The following is a 24508-nucleotide window of genomic DNA, read 5'->3' on the forward strand; positions in this document are numbered from 1 at the left end:
TGCTTGGTTTGTGTTAGTAATATTTATAGCGGCAGGCTACACGCTAGTCCTTGCGGCGCGCACACTCGCTGGAGTAGAGGTTGTTGATCTGGTTGGCGTCGCTCTGCCTCATCTCGAACTTGTCGTAGGCCTCCACCAGCACCACGTTGGGGTCGGTGGGCACGATGGTCTCCGCGACGCCCCAGTTGTTGGAGAAGGAGTACGTGCCGTAGTGCATGATGCTGTCGTAGTTGTAGTTCTCGCCCACGTACCGCCAGTACGTGTCCTTGTCGAACTGGCTCTCATAGCCTGTGAGGGGAGAGCGGAAAGGGTGAATGTAGTGGTCCCGATGACCTCTGGCCGCAGCGACCACTGCAAGGCCACAGAGTTTTGACCTGTGTCTGCGGCTCGTCAGTGTAGTGTAATGACGACTGCTACGTACCTGAAATCACGTTTTCGAAGTGGATGGTGACGTAGTCGTCACGGTCGTTGCGGGTGTGCTCGTGGTAGAAGCCGACGGCGTGCATCAGCTCGTGGATGGCCGTGCCCACGTAGATGCAGCCGTTGACATCCAGGGAGAGTCGTTGACTGCCGCCCAGCATGCCCACGTACGACCAGCACCTGCGGCAAGACAGGGACACTCAGGCGGGGCAGAGAGCTGGGGCGGGGCGAGCCTCAAGGGGCGGCAGCCCAGTTATTTGCGTATTACCGGCAACCAAGAGGCACCAGTGACCGCCTCTGCGGCAAGACAGGGACACTCAGGCGGGGCAGAGAGCTGAGGCGGGGCGAGCCTCAAGGGGCGGCGGCCCAGTTATTTGCGTATTACCGGCAACCAAGAGGCACCAGTGACCGCCTCTGCGGCAAGACAGGGACACTCAGGCGGGGCAGAGAGCTGAGGCGGGGCGAGCCTCAAGGGGCGGCGGCCCAGTTATTTGAGTATTACCGGCAACCAAGAGGCACCAGTGACCGCCTCTGCGGCAGGCCATTCGACAGTTCCCTGCTCCTGTAGACGGCGTCCCCTTGTTGTAACAATAACTGGCTTAAGGACTTCAAAAGGCTCCTCGGCTTCTAAAATTTGATATTGTCAAAGGAGACTAAAAAGTGTGATCCTGAAAATGTGTGTGTGTGTGTGTGTGTGTGCGTGTGTGTGTGTGTGTGTGTGTGTGTGTGTGTGTGTGTGTGTGTGTGTGTGTGTGTGTGTGTGTGTGTATGAATATATATATATAAATATATATATATATATATATATATATATATATATATATATATATATATATATATATATATATATATATACCACGTTGGTTCAGGAATGAGGTAGATGTGATCTAGCGCGGTGGAAGAGGATGAGCAGGACAAACTTGAAGGAAGTATTCAGGTTGATGGAAATGTGACCAATAGTTTCAAGGGGAGGCGAGGGGAGGGATGGTCCAGGGGTGAGGGCGGCAGGGGCCATTTAAGGTGTGCTGGCCGCCGGGCCGCGTGTGACCCTCGCACCCCCGAGTACCCTCGGCTCACGGCGACTCACCCGTTATCATTGGAGACGATATTGATGTAGTTGGATTCGGAGGTCCTCTCCCTGAACCTGAGACAAGTCTTGGATTCGAAGTCGGCCATGGCGGCAAGGATGACGGTCTGCTGGCCGGAGGCTGCGGGGAGAGCACAGTCAGGCCACAGCGAACTACTGCGGCGGTAAGCACAGACCAAGCCCGGACACTGACCACTGATGGGTACAAAGAGTGAGGCGGAGAACTAACTGACGCGGAAGACCAAAGTGTTCAGCAGATGGTGTGATGAAATTAAAGAACGTTAACGGAACATTTACATCGAAATTGCAAACCCGAGGGACAGACGAGGTCTTTGTCTGTTCCGATTGGGGCAAGAAGAACCTTGTGTCCCTCAACGAGTAGAGTAATGCAAGTGAAAGGCGGAGTGTGGGAATTAGCAAGAGAGGATCAAGAGGAGGAGGAGGACCTACGAAGCAATGCAGAGGTCAAAATAAGGAGAGGACTTACTGATGGAGGCGCCGAATGTGTAGGGCACGATGCCGTTGGTCCACAGGTACTGGTCCCCCAGGATGGCCGCCCTCTCTTTCTGTAAACAGGCAAACAGTGTCATACAGCGAAGAGGGGAAGATGTCGGCCCGTATTCTGCAAAACTTCGAGGCTTACGCACCCACATGTGATCAAGCCTTCGTCGAGGTTGTGGTGTTAGTATTTCCATGGACTGTTTTATGAGCCTGGTGATAGTTTGAGGAGGCTCTCGTAGAGGTTGTGGTGTTAGTATTTCCATGGACTGTTTTATGAGCCTGGTGATAGTTTGACAAGGCTTTCGTAGAGGTACGTTGTGGTGTTAGTTTTTCCACGGGTAGTAGTTTCATGAGCCTGGTGATAGTTTGACAAGGCTCTCGTAGAGGTTGTGGTGTTAACATTAACATGGGTAGTAGTTTTATGAGCCTGGTGATAGTTTGACAAGGCTGTCTTCTCACCAACAACGTTCTCTCCTCCCTTTTATATATACTCACCCCGGGTTCCTGTCCGGCGATACCCTTGATGTCACCCTGGAACAGTTCCGGGTTGTACATCGCCTTGGCCTGGGGGGGGATGGTCGGGGTGGCAGCGACCGTCGCCACCACCGCCGCGAGGAAAGCCACACAAAGCCTGCGAACAGAAGGTTACAAACTGAACATGACGGAGGGTTAACGCGGTAGGTGCGGGGTCATGTTTCTTAGGTTAGGTTAGGTTAGGTTAAAGACCCCTCTAAGTAAAATAATGAGAAAGAAACATCACTCACGCAAACCATTTCATAATATATATCAACGCATGTGTGATCAGTTTATGCATTTTCAAATTTGGGAGGTTTATATCATGGCAGAAATTTGGCCTATCGCTGGTACACGGTAAAGCCACAAATTTGGCCCGTCGCTGCTACCGGGTTAAGGGGAGAGAGTCAGAGACAGTCACCGTAGTACACTAAACACACAGAAGCCCCGCAGACCTCCCTCTTCCACAGCCCTGAGAGCTGACTGGTGGGGTGAAAGGATGTCAGAGTTAGGAGTTAGTGTTGCGTTAGATTACAGGGAGGGAGGGGGGAAGGGGTTGTACAGAGAAGTGACCGAATGTTGTGACCCCACGAATTAAATGCTGACCTCATTGCCTGTACTAAATGATGTTTGTACACTAAGAGAGAGAGAGAGAGAGAGAGAGAGAGAGAGAGAGAGAGAGAGAGAGAGAGAGAGAGAGAGAGAGAGAGAGAGAGAGAGAGAGAGAGAGAGAGAGAGAGAGAGAGAGAGAGAGAGAGAGAGAGAGAGAGAGAACAGGTAGAGAGGCAGACAGACAGACAGGCAGACAAACAGACAGAAAGACTTAGTGACGAAGGAGAGACTGCGACTTAGCTAAAAAAATATTGCTAATTAAATAGATAGATTGATTGGATTGATTGATAGATTGAAAGAATGGCCTTCGAGTATATGTCAAACCGTAGAACTAAAACAATGGGCGTTGCTGGAAGGAGTCTGGGCCAATATTCAAACATTTTGGGTCTCACACACACACGTTTGGTTAGGCTTTCATAGAGGTTGTGTTGGTAGTATTTCCATGGATCGTAGTATTATGATCAGCCTAGTGACCCTAGTGTGGTAGTTTGACAAGGCCCTGGTGTGATAATTTGACAAGGCCCTCGTGTGAAGTTCGACAAGGCCCTGGTGTGTTATAGTTTGACAAGGCCCTAGTGTGGTAGTTTGACAAGGCCCTAGTGTGGTAGTTTGACAAGGCCCTGATGTGGTAGTTTGACAAGGCCCTGATGTGATAGTTTGACAAGGCCCTGGTGTGGTAGTTTGACAAGGCCCTGGTGTGATAGTTTGACAAGGCCCTGATGTGATAGTTTGACAAGGCCCTGATGTGGTAGTTTGACAAGGCCCTGATGTGATAGTTTGACAAGGCCCTGATGTGGTAGTTTGACAAGGCCCTGATGTGATAGTTTGACAAGGCCCTGATGTGGTAGTTTGACAAGGCCCTGATGTGATAGTTTGACAAGGCCCTGATGTGATAGTTTGACAAGGCCCTGATGTGGTAGTTTGACAAGGCCCTGATGTGGTAGTTTGACAAGGCCCAGATGTGGTAGTTTGACAAGGCCCAGATGTGGTAGTTTGACAAGGCCCAGATGTGGTAGTTTGACAAGGCCCAGATGTGGTAGTTTGACAAGGCCCTGATGTGGTAGTTTGACAAGGCTTCTGCTGTACTACGAATGTAAAAAAAATCCTTATGAGAATTCGACTTACCCCCTCTCTGGGAACTATTTGTTTTGTGAGCCAAGAGCATCCGAGCAGAAGTGTAAGTTGCGGGAATTTTCATGGACTGTTTTGTGATGTGAAGAAAGAAGAAAAGATAACAGAAGAAAAGTAGGAATAGGCGTAATAGGAACCCGATACGTTTAGGAATATGGAAGAAGGAAGAAAAGAAAAAAGAAGAAAATAAGGAATAGGCGTAATAGGAACACGATACGTTTAGGAATATGGAAGAAGGAAGAAAAGAAAAAAGAAGAAAATAAGGAATAGGCGTAATAGGAACCCGATACGTTTAGGAATATGGAAGAAGGAAGAAAAGAAAAAAGAAGAAAATAAGGAATAGGCGTAATAGGAACACAATACGTTTAGGAATATGGAAGAAGGAAGAAAAGAAAAAAAAAGAAAATAAGGAATAGGCGTAATAGGAACCCAATACGTTTAGGAATATGGAAAAGGAAGAAAAGATGAAAGAAAAGAGAGAAGACCTCGATACGTTTAAGAATCGGAAGAATATGGAAGAAAATAAATTAAAAACAGAACAGAAAGTTAGTGTGTCCCCTCTGAGGCACGGAGGCAGCACTCTATACTCACATGATGCAGAGAAGAGGACTGCTTGCCTGGACCTGGAACACGGGCTGGGTCCCTCGCCACTAATTTTATACTCGTTCAGAGCGTGGCAGCGACCCTGAGGCGTGGGAATGTCCTTGCCGGGGCCACGTGTATGGGTTTAAGTCACCTGTGAGGGTTCGTCAAGCGCCGCCGATAAGGGAATGGGGTAAACCTGTGCTGATATACGCACGTACTCGATTGTTATAACTACTACTACTACTACTGCTGCTGCTACTGTTGCTTCTACTGCTACTACTATAGTCTGTTTCATTCCATCTGTCCACCAGCAAGGCGGGGATTTATGTGGATGTGTCACCTGCGCATTTCTAGTTCGTGAATACGTGAAAATCAACTGTTGTGAGAGATAGTCATATAGTGGCGCATAACTGGCGCCACTATAAAAACTGCCTGCGCCATGACGGGCTCGGGCCAACCACCAGGCCCCTGAAGAAAGCCTACCGGCGCTACAGGCAGAGATGTAAAAAAAAAAAAATAAATAAATAAAATGTTCATGTCTACAAAAAACAAGTCAGTCGTTTGCATCGATGCTCTAACACACAAGCACAGGAAAAGACAAGCTTGTATCAAACAACACAGTCGCATCATGCTCGTACGATCCATGGTTTTTTTCTTCAAATTCATTGACTGATAGCTCATTTCAGGTATATTAAAAGACATCTGGCTTTGCAAGTGCAAATAAGGGATATCTTAATAATTTACTGCATGTAAATAACGATTAATAATCGAAATAACATGAAATTATATATAATATCTGTTGAATGCAATGCTAGTCTGTATTTCCTCCTGAAAAGCAAAGATTTGTGCCAGACCCTATCAAAGGCTGTTGATATGTCCAGCGCAATAGCAAAGGTTTCACCGAAACGGCTAAGAGAGGATGACCAAGAGTCAGTTAGGAAGGCAAGGAGATCACCAGTGGAACGCCCCTTGCAGAACCCATAACGGCGATCAGATAGAAGTTCAGAAGTGGAAAGGTGCTTTTGAATCTTCCTGTTAAGGATTGACTCAAAAGCTTTAGATAGACAGGAAAGTAAAGCTATAGGGCGGTAGTTTGAGGGATTGGAACGGTCACCCTTCTTAGGCACAGGCTGTATGAAGGCATACTTCCAGCAGGAAGGAAAGGTAGATGTTGACAGGCAGAGGCGAAAGAGTTTGACCAGGAAGGGTGTCAGCACGGAGGCACAGTTTTTAAGGACAAAAGGAGGCACTCCATCAGGTCCATAAGCCTTCTGAGGATTGAGGCCAAAGAGGGCATAGAAAACATCACTCTTAAGAATCTTAATAACAGACATCATTCTTAAGAATCTTAATATAACAGATATGCATATAGGTGTAGGTACGTATGTATGCATGTACGTATGTGTATGTGTATTCTTAAGAATCTTAATATAACAGATATGCATATAGGTGTAGGTATGTATGTATGCATGTATGTATGTATATATGTATGTTTTTCTGTATGTTTGTTTTTATGTATGTATGTATGTTTGTCTGTATGTATGTATGTTTGTATGTATGTATGTATGTGTTCATGGAGATAGATAGATGGGTTGGTGGGTAGATAAGAAGGTAGGTAATTGGGTGGGTATAAGAACATAAGAACGTAAGGAGTCTGCAAGAGGCCGGTTGGTCTATACAAGGCAGCTGCTGTACACTCCACCCCACCTTACCTCACCATTCATGGCTTTATCTAACCTCTTCTTGAATGTATCTACGGTATTGGCACCCACAACATGGCCCCCAAGCCTGTTCCATTCGTCCACCACTCTACTGGTGAACCAATTCTTGCCTATGTCTTTGTTGAATCTGAATTTGTCTAACTTAAAACCATTGCTACCCGTCCTACCCGGTTCTTTTACTTTCAAAATCTTATTGACATCCCCTTTATTAAAGCCCTTCATCCATTTATAGACTTCGATCAAGTCTCCTCGCAACCTTCGCTTTTCTAGCGAGTGTAGATTTAAATGCTTTAGCCTGTCTTCATAAGGCAAGCTTCTCACCCCCTGAGTCATCGTTGTCATCCTCCTCTGTACAGATTCTAACATCTTGATATCCATTCTATAGTAGGGGGACCAGAACTGAACTGCATAATCGAGATGAGGTCTAACTAGTGCTAAGTAAAGTTTGAGGATGACTTCAGCGCTCCTATTGCTTACGCTCCTTGAGATGAAACCAAGTACTCTGTTTGCCCGATTTTTATCCTGAATGCATTGAGCCCTAGGACGGAGGTCAGCGCTCACTAGGACTCCTAAGTCTCTCTCACGCCCAGACCTACTTAGAGGAGTGCCATTTAAGGAGTAATTTTGTGAGGAGTTATTCCTACCTACACTCAGAATGCTACACTTCCCGACATTGAATTCCATCTGCCACTTCCTCGCCCAATCATATAGTCTGTCAAGCTCATCCTGGAGAACGGTAGCGTCCCTGTCTGATTGGATTACTCTACCGATCTTGGTATCATCTGCGAACTTGCTGACATCACTACAAGTTCCTGTGTCCTAGTCATTGATGTAAATAATAAAGAGCAGAGGACCCAGCACCGACCCATGTGGGACGCCACTCGTAACACTGCCCCATTCAGATTTTTTACCATTGATTTGCACTCTCTGCTTCCTACCACTAAGCCACGCTCTGATTCAGTTCAAAACTTTCCCATCTACACCGTGAGCCTTTAATTTTAGTAATAGCCGGTGATGGGGAACTTTGTCGAACGCTTCGTACGCTTCGAACGTAAGTGGGTAAGTGAATGGGTGGGTAGGTCGGTAGGTTGGTAGGTCGGTAGGTTGGTAGATCGGTAGGTTGGTAGGTAGGTGGGTAGGTGGGTAGGTAAGTGGGTGGGTCGGTAGGTTGGTAGGTCGGTAGGTTGGTAGGTAGGCGGGTAGGTGGGTGGGTAAGTGAGTGGGTGGGTAGGTCGGTAGGTTGGTAGGTAGGTGGGTAGGTGGGTGGGTAAGTGAGTGGGTGGATAGGTCGGTAGGTTGGTAGGTAGGTGGCAGGTGGGTGGGTAAGTGAGTGGGTGGGTGGGTGGGTTGGTAGGTGGGTGGTGGTAGGTGGGTGGGTAAGTGAGTGGGTGGGTATGTCAGTAGGTTGGTAGGTAGGTGGGTGGTGGTGGGTGGGTATGTGGGTTGGTGGGTAGGTCGGTAGGTTGTTAGGTGGTAGGTGGGTGGGTAAGTGAGTGGGTGGGTAGGTTGGTAGGTAGGTGGTAGGTGGGTGGGTAAGTGAGTGGGTGGGTAGGTCGGTAGGTTGGTAGGTAGGTGGTAGGTGGGTGGGTAAGTGAGTGGGTGGGTAGGTCGGTAGGTTGGTAGGTAGGTGGTTGGTGGGTAAGTGAGTGGGTGGTTGGTAGGTGGTAGGTGGGTGGGTAAGTGAGTTGGTGGGTAGGTCGGTAGGTTGGTAGGGGGGTAGGTGGGTGGGTAAGTGAGTGGGTGGGTAGGTCGGTAGGTTGGTAGGTAGGTGGTAGGTGGGTGGGTAAGTGAGTGGGTGGGTAGGTCGGTAGGTTGGTAGGTAGGTGGTAGGTGGGTGGGTAAGTGAGTGGGTGGGTAGGTCGGTAGGTTGGTAGGTAGGTGGTAGGTAGGCGGGTAAGTGAGAGGTCGGTAGGTGGTAGGTGGGTGGGTAGGTAGGTGGGTGGGTGGGTCAGTGGGTTGGTTGGTAGGTAGGTGGTAGGTAGGCGGGTAAGTGAGTGGGTGGGTAGGTCGGTAGGTTGGTAGGTAGGTGGTAGGTAGGCGGGTAAGTGAGTGGGTGGGTAAGTGAGTGGGTGGGTAGGTTGGTCGGTAGTGTGCTTACATGACTTTCTTTACTGTGTTTCTTGTCCCTCAGCCTCGCCTGTTACAACACCTTTTGGCCAAGCACACAAGGTAACTAATGCAACATTGTTTTGTATATATCTTTTAATCCATCTGTATTGTTAACCGATTTATTCTTCATCTGTGTTTTGGCAACGTGGACGGCCCGCTGAGGGTGTGTGTCTGGGGTGTGTCCGCACTGACGGCCACACTCCCTGCATCAGGTATACTCGTGGGAGGTCGTTGAAGGCAAACACGTGCATGGTCTGTGTCAGTAATGTTTATAGCGGCAGGCTACACACTATACGTCTCTCCCTGCATCAGGTATACTCGTGGGAGGTCGTTGAAGGCAAACACGTGCATGGTCTGTGTCTGTAATGTTTATAGCGGCAGGCTACACACTATAGGTCTGGGGTGTGTCCGCGCTGACGGCCACACTCCCTGCATCAGGTATACTCGTGGTAGGTCGCTGAAGGCAAATACGTGCTTGGTCTGTGTCAGTAATGTTTATAGCGGCAGGCTACACACTAGTCCTTGCGGCGCGCACACTCGCTGGCGTAGAGGTTGTTGATCTGGTTGGCGTCGGTCTGCCTCATCTCGAACTTGTCGTAGGCCTCCACCAGCACCACGTTGGGGTCGGTGGGCACGATGGTCTCCGCGACGCCCCAGTTGTTGGAGAAGGCGTACGTGCCGTAGTGCATGATGCTGTCGTAGTTGTAGTTCTCGCCCACGTACCGCCAGTAGGTGTCCTTGTCGAAGTTGTGCTCTTGGCCTGTGAAGGGAGAGAGGAAGGGGTGAAGGTAGTGGTCTCGCTGACCTCTGGTCGCAGCGAGCACTGAAAGGCCAGAGAATTTTGTTCTGTGTCTGTAGCAGTCACCGCTGAAAGCCGTGTGCTCTCCTCCCCGGTGACTAAGAAAATGAGTGCGGCAGCACAAACTCTGTATTTTGTTATTGTTGTCCCTTGTCTTGTCTCTCGTCGCTCTTTCTGTCTCTCGTATTGCGTCTCAATTGTTTATCTAATGTTACTCGTTTATCTTTGACTATCCGTCCATGTCCTCCTGTTGTCCACTTCTACACATTGTTCCACACACACATCAACACGTAAATGTTATTCACGCTTGACAACATTCATACACACGCATACACACACACAAAACACTTTTTTTATGTGTTGTGTTTGTCTCGATGACCTGTTTGTATTTTTGTGAAATAAACAACCCTGGCGGATATGAGTTTCTCTATCCGTGAACCAATTAGCAGTTAGAACACTCGCTACCACCAACATGTATGCGGCTCGTCAGTGTAGTGTAATGGCGACTGCTACGTACCTGAAATCACGTTTTCGAAGTAGATGGTGACGTAGTCGTCACGGTCGTCGCGGGTGTGCTCGTGGTAGAAGCCGACGGCGTGCATCAGCTCGTGGATGGCCGTGCCCACGTAGATGCAGCCGTTGACATCCAGGGAGAGTTGCTGACGGCCGCCCAGCATGCCCACGTACGACCAGCACCTGCGGCAAGACAGGGACACTCAGGCGGGGCAGAGAGCTGGGGCGGGGCGAGCAAGAGGCACCAGTGACCGCCTCTGCGGCAAGACAGGGACACTCAGGCGGGGCAGAGAGCTGGGGCGGGGCGAGCCTCAAGGGGCGGCGGCCCAGTTATTTGCGTATTACCGGCAACCAAGAGGCACCAGTGACCGCCTCTGCGGCAGGCCATTCGACAGTTCCCTGCCCCTGTAGACGGCGTCCCCTTGTTGTAACAATAACTGGCTTAAGGACTTCAAAAGTCTTTTCTTGGCTTCTAAAATTTGCAATTGGCAAAGATACTAACAACTGTGATCCTGATAATGTGTGTGTGTGTGTGTGTGTGTGTGTGTGTGTGTGTGTGTGTGTGTGTGTGTGTGTACACACACACACACACACACACACACGCAAACACACACTGCCAGGATGCCACGTTGGTTCAGGAATGAGGTAGATGTGATCTAGCGCGGTGGAAGAGGATGAGCAGGACAAACTTGAAGGAAGTTTTCAGGTTGATGGAAATGTGACCAGTAGTTTCAAGGGGAGGCGAGGGGAGGGATGGTCCAAGGGTGAGGGCGGCAGGGGCCATTTAAGGTGTGCTGGCCGCCGGGCCGCGTGTGACCCTCGCACCCCCGAGTACCCTCGGCTCACGGCGACTCACCCGTTGTCATTGGAGACGATATTGATGTAGTTGGATTCGGTGGTCCTCTCCCTGAACCTGAGGCAAGTCTTGGATTCGAAGTCGGCCATGGCGGCAAGGATGACGGTCTGCTGGCCGGAGGCTGCGGGGAGAGCACAGTCAGGCCACAGCGAACTACTGCGGCGGTAAGCACAGACCAAGCCCGGACACTGACCACTGATGGGCACAAAGAGTGAGGCGGGGAACTAACTGACGCGGAAGACCAAAGTGTTCAGCAGATGGTGTGATGAAATTAAAGAACGTTAACGGAACATTTACATCGAAATTGCAAACCCGAGGGACAGACGAGGTCTTTGTCTGTTCCGATTGGGGCAAGAAGAACCTTGTGTCCCTCAACGCCTCAGAAACTCAATTTCTTCACCTATCAACTCAACACAATCTTCCAAACACCTATCCCCTATTCTTCGACGACACTCAGTTGTCACCTTCTACACTAAATATCCTCGGTCTATCCTTAACTCAAAATCTAAACTAGAAACTTCATATCTCCTCTCCCATTAATGCAGCTTGCTCGAGGTTGGGCGTTCTGTATCATCTCCGCCAGTTTTTCTCCCCAGCACAGATGCTGTCCATATACAGGGGCCTTGCCCCCCCTCGTGTGGAGTATGCATCACATGTGTAGGGGGGCTCCACTCACACAGCTCTCTGGGACATATTGGAGTGTAAGGCTATTCGTCTCATCAACTCCCCTCCCCATACTGACAGTCTTCTACCTCTTAAACTCCGCCGCTATATTGCCTCTCTTTAGATCTTCTATCGGTATTTTTATGCTAACTGCTCTTCTGAACTTGCTAACTGCATGCCTCCCCCCCTACCGTTGCCCCGCTGCACTCGACTTTCTACTCTAGCTCATCCCTATATACTGTCCAAATCCCTTATGCAAGAGTTAACCACCATCTTCACTCTTTCATCCCTTACACTGATAAACTCTGGACTAGTCTTCCTTCGTCTATATTTCCTCCTGCCTATGACTTGACCTCCTTCAAGAAGAGTGTATCAAGACACCTCTCCACCCAAAATTGACCTCTCTTTTGGCTGCTCTTTACTCGTGTCTACTATGGTAGCTGTGAGTAGCGGGCTTTTTTTTTTCACTCTTTTTGTTGCACCTGAGCCGTCTCCTTTGTTGTAGAAAAATAAAAGGGGGATGTTACAAGCTGCCGCTGATGATGATAAATTTGTTTTTTGGTTTGATCGGATGGGGGCTGGAGCGGCTGGACCTTCTAGTGAGGAGAGATGAAGTAGAGTAATGCAAGTGAAAGGCGGAGTGTGGGAATTAGCAAGAGAGGATCAAGAGGAGGAGGAGGACCTACGAAGCGATGCAGAGGTCAAAATAAGGAGAGGACTTACTGATGGAGCCGCCGAGTGTGTAGGGCACGATGCCGTTGGTCCACAGGTACTGGTCCCCCAGGATGGCCGCCCTCTCTTTCTGTAAACAGGCAAACAGTGTCATACCGCGAAGAGGGAAAGATATCGGCCCGTATTCTGCAAAACTTCGAGGCTTACGCACCCACATGTGATCAAGCCTTCGTCGAGGTTGTGGTGTTAGTATTTCCATGGACTGTTTTATGAGCCTGGTGATAGTTTGATAAGGCTTTGGTAGAGGCTGTTGTGTTAGTATTTCCATGGGCTGTTTTATGAGCCTGGTGATAGTTTGAGGAGGCTGTCTTCTCACCAACTCTCACCATCTCTCCTCCCTTTTATATATACTCACCCCGGGTTCCTGTCCGGCGATACCCTTGATGTCACCCTCGAACAGCTCCGGGTTGTACATCGCCTTGGCCTGGGGGGGGATGGTCGGGGTGGCTGCGACCACCGCCACCACCGTCACGAGGAAAGCCACACGAAACCTGCGAACAGAAGGTTACACACTGAACATGACGGAGGGTTAAGGGGAGAGAGTTACAGACAGTCACCGTAGTACACTAAACACACAGAAGCCCCGCAGACCTCCATCTTCTTGATCTTGATAATAATGCGGCGGGCAGCTATCAGGTGCATACACGCATATTTGTGTTGGCTGATAGGGTGACAGGGAGCCGAGTGTGCAGGGGAGGGAAGTGAATCAAGTATAATTGTTAGTGTTGGTGTGTTGTGGTGACAAGTGAGTGTGTATTTGTTTTCTGAACGAGTCTATTGTACCGCAGTCTGTTGAGGGAGGCTGTTCCAGTCACGTATGGTGCATGGAAAGTGTGAGTGCTTGTATGCGTCAGTGTTAGTGTGAAATGTTTGGTATTTTTGGTTGTGTGTGTTACGAGTACGTTGACTGTTTGTCTTGTGTAGGTATGTTTGTGGGTCAATGTCAATATGAGTGTTTGTGATCTTGTACATAAGTATAAGTCTGTGTGCTTGTCTGCGTATGTGAAGAGGGTCCATGTTTATCTGTTGTTTGATCCGTGTTGTGATGCCAGGCGTTCAAGTGTAATTGTTTGTAATGAACGTGGCCGCCTTGGTGTTGATTTGTTCTAACTATCAATGTTTCTGTGTGTGTAAGGATCCCACGCCGTGGAGCAGTATTCCAGTGTTGGTCTCACGGGTGTGTTGTGCGCTGTGTGTTTTATGTCAGGTGTACAGTTATGTAGCTGAACCCTGATCTGTTTTGTGATTCTAGTGATAGTTTTACACGACTTCAACATCTCGTAAGGGAAAAACACCCATAAAGACCCGGTTAATCGTCTCCATGACCTTGGGAAATAGTCGGAACGGGAGCCCGAAACGTTTTAGATTATAAAGAAAAGAAAGAAGAAAAGACAAAAGAAGAAAAGGAGGAATAGTCTTCATGGGAGTCCGATACGTTTAAGAGTTGAAAGAATATGGAAAAAGAAGAACAGAAAGAATATGTTAGTGTATCCCCTCTGAGGCACGGAGGCAGCACTCTATACTCACATGATGCAGAGAAGGGGACCGCCTGCCTGGACCTGGAACACGGGCTGGGTCCCTCGCCGCCACTTTTATACTCGTTCAGAGCGTGGCAGCGACCCTGGGCGTGGGAATGTCCTCGCCGGGGCTATATTGCTTTCGCCACCTGTTCGTTAAGCACCGCCGATAAGGGAATGGGGTAAACCTGTAGTGATAATATATACGTACTGGATTGCTTTACTATACTACTACTACTACTACTACTACTACTATTACTACTACTACTACTACTACTACTACTATAGCACGTAGGAGTTGTGATCATTTCCAGGGGTCGTTTTATGATCATCGTGGTGGTGGTAGCAAGACCCTTCTTCTGCACCATGAACCTAACAAAGCCTCACTACGTAGACCCCGCCTAGTCTCCTCTTCGGCCTTTGGAAATAGCTGATTCGAGGGGTGGAAGCGTTTGAAGATTCCGACCATAATGAAATACTGAATTGCTTTGTTTAGGTTATTCTAGTAAAGTGCAGCGTTCTGTAGGTTTTGCTCGCTGCCTGACGCACATGTTTTAGCTGTAACACTTTTATATTGACACACTTCAGAAAACCTCTAAGGCATTCACTGGCTACGAGAGGGCCTTCGACTCCATGTGAACTGTGGCTGTACTGAACGTGATTCGACACCCTTTACTAATTTTTTGTTCTCAAGTTCTTTCTATAGCGCTGTTAGGCTATCTTGATGGGCCTCCTGGACGACCTCGGCCTGGTAGTGGCGCAGGCGACTGTTATTTATAGTGGGTGCCGTGATGCATGACTCTTGAAACATTGCCAGATTGTCGTACTCAGAGCCTCGTACTTACCGGTTTCTGAGCCATAGCTATTGCCAAAAAACAATAACTAACCATTTTAACGATAACTATATATAAAGGCAGTCAGTGGGGAGGAGGAGGCAGTTTGGGGCGGAAGTCGGCAAACATAGAAGGATGAGAACGGCAATCTGGCAACGTTGGACTCTTGCCTGGCCTAGGGAACGAAAGCCTCGTGGTGTACGTTAAACTGTCTTGACGGAACAGCGACTATTATACCAGCAAACAAGAAGTGCCTGTATTAGTAGCGGGGCACGTACTCAAGGTTCTTCAATAGATGGAAGTTTGATGTACTTTGTTTTGGTCAAGTTCTTTGTTATCACTGTTATAGGGCCATATCTGTGACCTGTCCTCTGCGATTGGCACGGATTTGGCTTTCACTGGTAGCCTGGTAACATTTAGTCCCAGGTCTTTCTCTGCCTCTGAGGTGGATAGTGGAGTGTTTCCCATGTGGTATTGGTATGCTGGATATCCCCTCCCAAGGTGCATGATTTTAAATTTTTCTTCCTTGAATTGTAGCAGCCACTTTTTGCTCCATTCCTGTGGCTTGGTGAGGTCTTCTGGTAAGAAATCCGCAGTCAACGCGTTAAACATTTCGTCCCCCAAGCTCACATATTTAACAAGGCTTTTATAAGAGTTTGGGTAATTTTCAGAGGTTGTTTTATGACCCTGGCGGTTGTTTGACCCTTCTGCTGTACCATGAAAGTAAATGTAAAAAACCTGCTCATCAGAACCCGACTGCTCTCCTTTTCTGCCTTCGAAACAGTGTTGTTGTGAGAGTAGAAAGCGTCTGGCAATACCGACTTTACTAGACTCCACACAGATGCCGGAAAAGTCCCAAGAAAATATGCTGGACTGGGCGACCCATCTAAACTGTCTGCTTAAGAATTATAAAAAAAAAACAGCTGGAGGGATGGAAAAGTAAGGTGGATGCAAATACTCATATAATCATCGATATCTTGTGACAGCGATCGAGTGGGCTAGTGTGGAGTAAGGCCTGTTTGCCTCAAGGTCTGTTATCTGTTAGCCAGAGGGAAGGAGCAAGTCACTGTACACTGTATCAAATGATCCACTCTTGTCTTGTCCCTTGGATCATGACAGTAAGCAGTTCCTTTACTGTGAAAGCTCAACACTACCAACGTGACAAACCCGTTTCCATCCTGCAAGCCATCTCGTCTATGATGAAATCATACAGTTCCGTCGCTATTCCTCTCAGTCAGCAGTGAAATACAAAATGAACCGCAGTGTCATGCATGTACTGTGGAGACAGTAAAGTTGTCCTAGCCCTGGCGGCGGCGCACACCCTCGCAGGCGTAGAGCTTATTGACCTGGCGGGCGTCGCTCGGCTGGAGCTCCCTGGCACCGTCCAGCACCACGTCCGGGTCCTTGGGCACGATGGTCTTCAGGGTCTTAGGATCCTTAGAGAATGCGTTTCCTGCGTAGTGCATGACGCTGTCGTAATCGTAGGGCTCGCCCATATCCAGCGAATTATAGTGGATGTTGAAGTTGTAGTTTCCCTCTGCAATAGGCATGAAAAGACAGGCATGTAATTTCTTACTCAACATAATTATAAATTCACCAATATTGTCAGCTGCGTCAGCACAGTCCTGCTTCAAGGCTTCAAGGTAAGGAGTGTTTGCCTGCCTGGGATGATGTTGTCCCAGAGTATGGTGACGTAGTCGTCCCGGTCCTTGCGGCATTGCTCGTGGAAGAAGCCGACGACGTGCATCAGCTCGTGGACGACAACGCCCACGAGTAAGCAGCCACGCACCCCCAGGTTGAGCTGCTGCTTCCCGCCCACCATGCCCACGGAAGCCCAGCACCTGGGGGAAACAAATCACTGGAGGGAACGTGCGGGGGGAGAGGGGAGGGTTGCCCGGGGATGTGTGCTGGGGACGTGCAGGGCAGACTTAACGTTTGCTTGCCGGGAGGTGACTCACTGATCATCTTCGTGAGAGACGATCTCGACGTAGTTGTCCTCGTCGGTCAGCGGAACAAACCTGAGGCAGGTCTTGGAGTGGAAGTCCTCCATGCCCTCCAAGATGATGCTGGTCTGGTCGTCGTCTGCAATGAGAGAGAGAGAGAGAGAGAGAGAGAGAACAATCAGAATCCATGTTGATCTGCTGGCTGGTGGTTACGCAGAAAAAAACAGGTTTTGAACTTAATTTGATGAACGATCACTGAAGACCACCCACCATACGGACTGCCTAGGACGTAGGGCACGATGCCGTTGGTCCACCGATACTTGTCCCCCGGGATGATCGCCCTCTCGTGCTGCCCACAGGGGAGGACAGCGTTACTGGCGGGACAACACCTCGGCCTCCACACACACTACACACAGCAACACACGGCACACAGGGGTGGACAGCGTTACTGGCGGGACAACACCTCGGCCACCACACACACAGCACACACAGCAACACACGGCACACAGGGAACAGCAGCGATCAGACACAACAACAGGTGCGACAACCTTCCCGCCAGGCCTTGGGAACCATCCTCCTCTCTTGTTCCTCCGCCTCAGGAAGTCTTTGTCAAGTGACCCGCTCGATGCGGATAAGACTCCAAACCTCTCTTGGCGTTGGGGCGCCATTGTGCCGAATGGTAAACCGCTGGCTTCCTGTTTGACTGGTCGCGGGTTCAGTCCCCGGGGTCGGAAATTATATTTCCTCCTTTCCAGACTATATCAATTTCTGATGTGTTCATAACACTGAGATGTCGTGGTGAGTGCCTCCCGTCACACTGGTGGGCAGCGGTGGGATCCTCTCCTGGGTCGTGTTTGTCCCTTTTTGGGGCAGGACGATGGATGGCCTTGTGTCCGGAGGAGACCAAACACAGACATCGGTCTTGATCAGAGGGGAAAGCCGTGTAGTGACCCGCCGACGCGGAAAAGCTTCCCAAACCTCACTCAGCGTTGGGGCGCCTTGAGCCGAATGGCAGAGCATGGCCCTCCCATCTGGCTGGTCGCGGGTTCAGTCCCCGGTTTCGTTTAATGATGCGAGGTCCCTCCTATTAGACTTGCTCCTGAAGCCAGCCTTAGCTCCGGAGAGCCCTTGTCATGAGAGCTTTGTATCCGCCCCTGGGTCACTGCCTAGCTACAGGGCAGCCTTTGCCCCTGCAGCCCTGCCTTACCCTAGGGTAACTTTGAGGGGAGCTCTGCCTAACCCCATGTTCAGCCTTAGCCCCTGCAGCCCTGCCTTACCCTAGGGTAACTTTGAGGGGAGCTCTGCCTAACCCCATGTCAGCCTTAGCCCCTGCAGCCCTGCAGCCTTTACCCAAAGAGTGTTGCCTTACCCCGGGCTCCTGTCCGGCGACGCCCTTGATGTCACCCTGGAAGAGACCCAGGTTGTACAGCGCCTGGGCTTGGGGTGTCACGGTGAGGGTGGCCGCCACGCCCAGCACCGCCGCCGTCGCCGCCAGGAGAGCCACATGTAGCCTGTAGAGACAGCGAAAGTCGTGAGGCTTCTCAAGAGCAGGATACTCATGGGAAGTCTTTGCAGAACTCTTTGAGCTGCAAGTGCAAGGCGTTAGTTATAGAGCCACTCTGTTGTGGAACATTTAGTCTCAGCTTGTTGTAGTTTGCAGCGAACACATATCCAGCCTTCCTCCCGTACCGTGAGAACATTGTTGTCCGCGTTCCCCTCCTGCGGTCTGGGGCCGCGTTACAGCACTGAGCAGAGCCTCGGCCTCCGGGGCAGCCTTATGCGATCCGCCGGGCCGCTCACTCAGTCTGGCCCACAACAATTATGTTTGCCTCACGACAATTATTGCAAAGTGTGCTACGAAAGCTGCCGGTGTGTTCAGGCCAGCACGAAAACTATTATGTCTGTCTGATTACAATTATTGGGAGCTGCATCTTGTGCTACAAGACACGCTGGTGAGGTCAGCCTCGTCCACAACAGTTATGTCTGTTTGATAACAATTACTAGAAACTGCATAGTGTGCATCGCATATATATATATATATACATATATATATATATATATATATATATATATATATATATATATATATATATATATATATATATATATATATATATATATATATATATATATATATATATATATATATATATATATATATATATATATATATATATATATATATATATATATATATATATATATATATATATATATAAAACACATAACACTGTGGAGTGGAGTCAAGGGCTCGTCGTCTCCCCTTCTCTTACTAGCAGTCTTCTAACTCTTAAATTCCTGTTTCTGCCTTCTGTCGATATTTTCATGCTCTTCTTAATTTGCTAACTGCATGCCTCCCCTCCCAACACGCGGCCCCGCTGCACTCGACTTTCTACTCGTGCTCATCCTTATTCCATCCAAATCCCTTATGCAAGAGTTAAGAAGCATCTTCATTCTTTTATCCCTTGCGCTTGTAAATTCTGGAACAGCCTCCTTCGTCTGTACTTCCTCCTGCCTACGACGTGACCTCTTTCAGGAAGAGAGCATCAGGACACCTCGCCACCCGAAATTGCCCTCTCCTCTGCTGGCCTCTCGTTCTTCTCCTCGTGTCGGAGCAGCGGCTAGCGCGTTTTTGTTAATGTTTTTGCTTTTTGTTCTTGTGTTGCTGCCTCCCTTGTTGGAAAAAAAGAAAACTCGATCACGCATATATGCTGCTTGTATTCACATGTATATGCTTATGTATGTATGTATGTATGTATGTATGTACGTACGTACGTATGTATGTATGTATGTATGTATGTATGTATGTATGTATGTAAGTACGTACGTATGTATGTATGTATGTAGTCATGTATGTATGTATGTATGTTATGTATGTATGTATGTATGTATGTATGTATGTATGTATGTATGTATGTATGTATGTATGTATGTATGTATATATGTATGGATGTATGAATCTATGTATGTATGTATGAATCTATGTATGTATGTATGCATGCACATATGTATGTATGTATGTATATATGATAATAAGGTATGTTTCTATATGTTCGTATGTATATATGCATGTATGAATGTATGTATGTATGTTTTTATGTATGTTTGTTTTTATGTATGTATGTATGTATGTATGTATGTATGTATGTGTGTGTTTATGGGGATAGATAGATGGGTTGGTGGATAGATAAGAAGGTAGGTAAGTGGGTGGGTATGTAAGTGGGTAAGTGACTGGGTGGGTAGGTCGGTAGGTTGGTAGGTAGGTGGTAGGTGGGTGGGTTAGTGAGTGGATGGGTAGGTCGGTAGGTTGGTAGGTGGGTGGGTAAGTGAGTGGGTGGGTAGGTTGGTAGGTTGGTAGGTAGGCACAGTAGGTAGGTGGGTAAGTGAGTAGGTGGGTAGGTCGGTAGGTTGGTAGGTAGGTGGTAGGTGGGTGGGTAAGTGAGTTGGTGGGTAGGTCGGTAGGTTGGTAGGTAGGTGGTAGGTGGGTGGGTAAGTGAGTGGGTGGGTAGGTCGGTAGGTTGGTAGGTAGGTGGTAGGTGGGTGGGTAAGTGAGTTGGTGGGTAGGTCGGTAGGTTGGTAGGTAGGCACAGTAGGTAGGTGGGTAAGTGAGTAGGTGGGTAGGTCGGTAGGTTGGTAGGTAGGTGGTAGGTAGGCGGGTAAGTGAGTGGGTGGGTAGGTTGGTCGGTAGTGTGCTTACATGACTTTCTTCACTTTGTTTCTTGTCCCTCAGCCTCGCCTGTTACAACACCTTTTGGCCAAGCACACAAGGTAACTAATGCAACATTGTTTTATATATATCTTTTAATCCATCTGTATTGTTAACCGATTTATTCTTCATCTGTGTTTTGGCAACGTGGACGGCCCGCTGAGGGTGTGTGTCTGGGGTGTGTCCGCACTGACGGTCACACTCCCTGCATCAGGTATACTCGTGGGAGGTCGTTGAAGGCAAACACGTGCATGGTCTGTGTCAGTAATGTTTATAGCGGCAGGCAACACACTATAGGTCTGGGGTGTGTCCGCGCTGACGGCCACACTCCCTGCATCAGGTATGCTCGTGGTAGGTCGTTGAAGGCAAACACGTGCTTGGTCTGTGTCTGTAATGTTTATAGCGGCAGGCTACACACTATAGGTCTGGGGTGTGTCCGCGCTGACGGCCACACTCCCTGCATCAGGTATACTCGTGGGAGGTTGCTGAAGGCAAATACGTGCTTGGTCTGTGTCAGTAATGTTTATAGCGGCAAGCTACACACTATAGGTCTGGGGTGTGTCCGCGCTGACGGCCACACTCCCTGCATCAGGTATACTCGTGGGAGGTTGCTGAAGGCAAATACGTGCTTGGTCTGTGTCAGTAATATTTATAGCGGCAGGCTACACGTTAGTCCTTGCGGCGCGCACACTCGCTGGTGTAGAGGTTGTTGATCTGGTTGGCGTCGGTCTGCCTCATCTCGAACTTGTCGTAGGCCTCCACCAGCACCACGTTGGGGTCGGTGGGCACGATGGTCTCCGCGACGCCCCAGTTGATGGAGAAGGCGTACGTGCCGTAGTGCATGATGCTGTCGTAGTTGTAGTTCTCGCCCACGTACCGCCAGTACGTGTCCTTGTCGAAGGCGTACGCGTACCCTGAAAATAACACGATTATGAGAGTTGATCCTGTCTCAGCCCGCCTGGCCACATCATCGCCGGCACCACTGGCACTCGTGATCACATGGCTCCGTTGTCCCACAACGGTCGAACACAAAAGTTAGGTGACGCTCGCTGTACCTTCCTGGACGTTTTCGTAGTGGATGGTGACGTAGTCGTCACGGTCGTTGCGGCAGTGCTCGTGGTAGAAGCCGACGGCGTGCATCAGCTCGTGGATGGCCGTGCCCACGTAGATGCAGCCGTTGACATCCAGGGAGAGTCGCTGCATGCCGCCCAGCATGCCCACGTACGACCAGCACCTGCGGGGACAACAGCGTGTGAGGGTTGGGGTGTGAGGGTCGGGACTAGAGCTAGGAGCGGCCCCGGGCCCGGGCTGATTGCCTTCCTGCAGACCACCATGTTCTCATGTTTCTCGGTGTGTCGGGGACTCACCCGCTGTCGTTGGAGACGATCTCGATGTAGTTGGCCTCGGTCGTCCTTTCGACGAATCTGAGGCAGGTCTTGGAGTGGAAGTCCGCAATGGCGTTCAGGATGACGGTCTGCTGGCTGGAGGCTGCGGGGCGAGACCTGGATCAGGATATTTGTTGACCTTTGTAGACCCCCGGGCATGGCGTCGAAGGACGGGCGAGGCGACGCGCCCCCCGGCGTATGCCCCCATTCATTGATTAATCGATTTGTAGCAATTCAGTACACTCACGAACTAACGATCACTCACTGATGGAGCTGCCAAGGACGTAGGGCACGATGCCGTTGGTCCACAGGTACTGGTCCCCCAGGATGGCCGCCCTCTCGTGCTGCACACAGGGGAGAGCAGCGTTAGTGGACGTGGCAACGCCTCGGCTGCTGGACTCAGCAGACACAACACGGGACCCGACCAACCCTTTCTGCCAGACTTAGGAACCCGGCTCATGTGATTGCCCTGACCGTCCTGGCTTCTCCCATGAAGCCTTAGCCTTTGAGTTCTGCCTCGGCCCTCGGAACCATCTCCTACCTCAGACAAACCGACCATTTATTTGTTTGCATGAGCCCCAGGAGCTCTGTCTTACCACAAGGATGCCTCATCCCCGGAAGTGCTGCCTTACCCCGGGCTCCTGTCCGGCGATGCCCTTGATGTCACCCTGGAAGAGCCCTGAGTTGTACATCGCCTTGGCCTGGAGGGGCACGGTGGGGGTGGCCGTCACCGCCGCCGCCGCCATCGCCAGGAGAACCAAACGAAGCCTGCAGAGACAACGAGTGTCTTGAGGCGCCCGCATGGAGGGCTCAGTGGCTTAATGATATGCACGATGTCATGAATGTTATGAAGAATATTATGAATGTTATGAAGAGTGTTATAAATGTTATGAATAATGCTATGAATGTTATGAAGGAGTCCAATTAATTTCCAGTTGATTCTGTTTATGTTTTGCATTCAATATTTTTGTCCTGCTTCAATTCGGGGGACACCTTGGGAGACGTCTCGGTTATAGGGACGAAATGTGAAGAAACTGCACCTGTGGTATTGAGTTTATCTGGACACACACACACACACACACACACACACACACACACAAGCTATCCATCTATCTATCTGTTTACCTGTTTACCTATCTCTTTATCTCTCTATCAATCTATGCATAACTATCTCTCTCTCTCTCTCTCTCTCTCTCTCTCTCTCTCTCTCTCTCTCTCTCTCTCTCTCTCTCTCTCTCTCTCTCTCTCTCTCTCTCTCTCTCTCTCTCTCTCTCTCTCTCTCTCTCTCTCTCTCTCTCTCCCCGGCATACTCACATGTTGTCGTAGAGGTGGAGTCTTACCGTAATGTTGCTTGCGCCCTTGTGCGGTCTTTAAATACCTGATAGGAGACCGAGCGTGACCTTTCTGCCCGTGTCCCTTCCTCCCTTTAGGTGCAGTAAGGGCGGTGGAGGTTGGTGGTGGGTGGACTTTGTGTTGTTGAGTGGTGTTCTGGGGTCCTCTGGATGGGGTGTTTGTGTTTTGGGGGTGAGGGATAGGTGAGTGAGTCTGTTTTTCTGTGTGTGTGTGTGTGTGTGTGTGTGTGTGTGTGTGTGTGTGTGTGTGTGTGTGTGTGTGTGTGTGTGTGTGTGTGTGTGTGTGTGTGGTGGGAGTGCGAACAGGTGCCATGCTGTGCCGGCTGGGAAGCTTTATGTGTCTTATCTGTCTCATGTCCTGACGAGGCATTTTTTTATTTATTTACATATTGTTGCTCTATCTCTTGTGGTGCACCCGAGGCAGCGTTCGCCCACCTTCCCCACTGTCCCGTGTAGCCGTGTGCACCGCGTTGGCATGGGTCTAGTGCCTCGCCTCGGCTGAATGTGAATGTTTCCATGACTGCGAACCAACTCTTTCCTCTTCCCTTTCTTCGCGTGCCTCGGCCGTCCTCGCCGCTGACCCGCCCAAGCAGTCGTGTGCACCGCGTTGGCTTTAGGTTGCTTGCTTCGATACTTTGTTCCTCCTGAATGTTTATGTTCTAGAGTCTATTTTTTTTCATATCGAGGCGAGAATCCACTCGGCCGCAGAGGTGCCGCTTTTTACGAAACGTTTGCTGCTGTCTGATTGGTTGAACAGACGATGTCCGACTACGTCATGTTATTCGAAACAATTATCAAGGACCGTGAACAAACTATGTACTGACTCATGTCTCTAATTCACACACACACACACACACACACACACACACATATATATATATATATATATATATATATATATATATATATATATATATATAGATATATCTATATATATATATATATATATGAGTGCCACAATTGTCACATTCAAAATAGACTAGATAAATTCATGGACAGCGATATTAGGTGGGGTTAGATACACAGGAGCTTAGGGTCACAGGAGCTGCCTCAGGCTACCGGCCTCTTGCAGACTCCTGCGTTCTTATGTTCTTATGTTCTTATATATATATATATATATATATATATATATATATATATATATATATATATATATATATATATTTTTTTTTTTTTTACGTAACGGCCTATTGCGCCGGTAGACTGCTTCCCGGTGGGGCCTGATGGTCGGCCCAAGGCTTCTTCCCGGTGGGGCCTGATGTTCGGCCCATCCCGTTCTGGCGCAGGCGAGTGTTTATAGTGGCGCCATCTTGCATTGGCTCATGCTGCCCCCCCGGAGCTCATCTTTAATCCTAGAGTCTAGAGTCCGGGTTGATAGGTGGTCTTCAGGACAGCATGTGGGTAGTTTTAGGCCACTCGGCGGCGGCTGAAAAATCCCAGCTTGGTGGCACCGGGCGAGGATTGAACTCGCGTCCTCCTGAACGCGGCTCCGTCACTCTGTCGACTCAACCACCGCCTCCCCACTCAGCC

General features: G+C 49.3%; 3 protein-coding genes and 2 long non-coding RNA genes across 10 annotated transcripts; 2 read left to right on the top strand and 3 right to left on the bottom strand.

Moving 5' to 3' along the window:
- LOC126982710 (uncharacterized) lies at positions 1 to 21053 on the top strand. Its single transcript, XR_007735307.1, has 2 exons — positions 1 to 79; positions 20947 to 21053. It is a non-coding gene; the product is annotated as an uncharacterized LOC126982710 (long non-coding RNA).
- LOC126982705 (astacin-like) lies at positions 4 to 13927 on the bottom strand. 3 transcript variants are annotated; one of them, XM_050834991.1, is made up of 6 exons: positions 13770 to 13841; positions 2504 to 2639; positions 1995 to 2073; positions 1508 to 1628; positions 422 to 600; positions 4 to 288 (listed from the first exon to the last, which is right to left on the bottom strand). In XM_050834991.1, coding segments are annotated over exons 1-6 (762 nt in total). In that variant the 5' UTR covers positions 13772 to 13841; the 3' UTR covers positions 4 to 43. The 3 variants fall into 3 exon arrangements, with proteins under 3 accessions (XP_050690948.1, XP_050690947.1, XP_050690946.1); XM_050834990.1 differs by lacking the exon at positions 13770 to 13841 and adding an exon at positions 4856 to 5005; XM_050834989.1 differs by lacking the exons at positions 4 to 288; positions 422 to 600; positions 1508 to 1628; positions 1995 to 2073; positions 2504 to 2639 and adding exons at positions 9030 to 9439; positions 9996 to 10174; positions 10848 to 10968; positions 12234 to 12312; positions 12598 to 12733 and having other exon boundaries at positions 13770 to 13927.
- Positions 8135 to 9269, top strand: LOC126982708 (uncharacterized). 4 transcript variants are annotated; one of them, XR_007735303.1, is made up of 4 exons: positions 8135 to 8149; positions 8291 to 8428; positions 8577 to 8891; positions 8992 to 9269. It is a non-coding gene; the product is annotated as an uncharacterized LOC126982708 (long non-coding RNA). The 4 variants fall into 4 exon arrangements; XR_007735304.1 differs by having other exon boundaries at positions 8291 to 8412; positions 8648 to 8891; XR_007735306.1 differs by having other exon boundaries at positions 8291 to 8373.
- LOC126982707 (zinc metalloproteinase nas-4-like) lies at positions 15549 to 16660 on the bottom strand. The gene has a single exon (XM_050834993.1). The coding sequence runs from the start codon at positions 16308 to 16310 to the stop codon at positions 15891 to 15893; it is 420 nt and encodes a 139-aa protein (XP_050690950.1). The 5' UTR covers positions 16311 to 16660; the 3' UTR covers positions 15549 to 15890.
- LOC126982706 (astacin-like) lies at positions 20494 to 23106 on the bottom strand. Its single transcript, XM_050834992.1, has 6 exons — positions 22941 to 23106; positions 22259 to 22394; positions 21892 to 21970; positions 21609 to 21729; positions 21297 to 21475; positions 20494 to 21155 (listed from the first exon to the last, which is right to left on the bottom strand). Coding segments are annotated over exons 1-6 (762 nt in total). The 5' UTR covers positions 22943 to 23106; the 3' UTR covers positions 20494 to 20910.
- Positions 23107 to 24508: the final 1402 nt, after the last annotated feature.

The sequence above is a fragment of the Eriocheir sinensis genome, chromosome 51, assembly GCF_024679095.1.
Source record: "Eriocheir sinensis breed Jianghai 21 chromosome 51, ASM2467909v1, whole genome shotgun sequence".
NCBI classification, from domain to species: Eukaryota; Metazoa; Arthropoda; class Malacostraca; order Decapoda; family Varunidae; genus Eriocheir; species Eriocheir sinensis.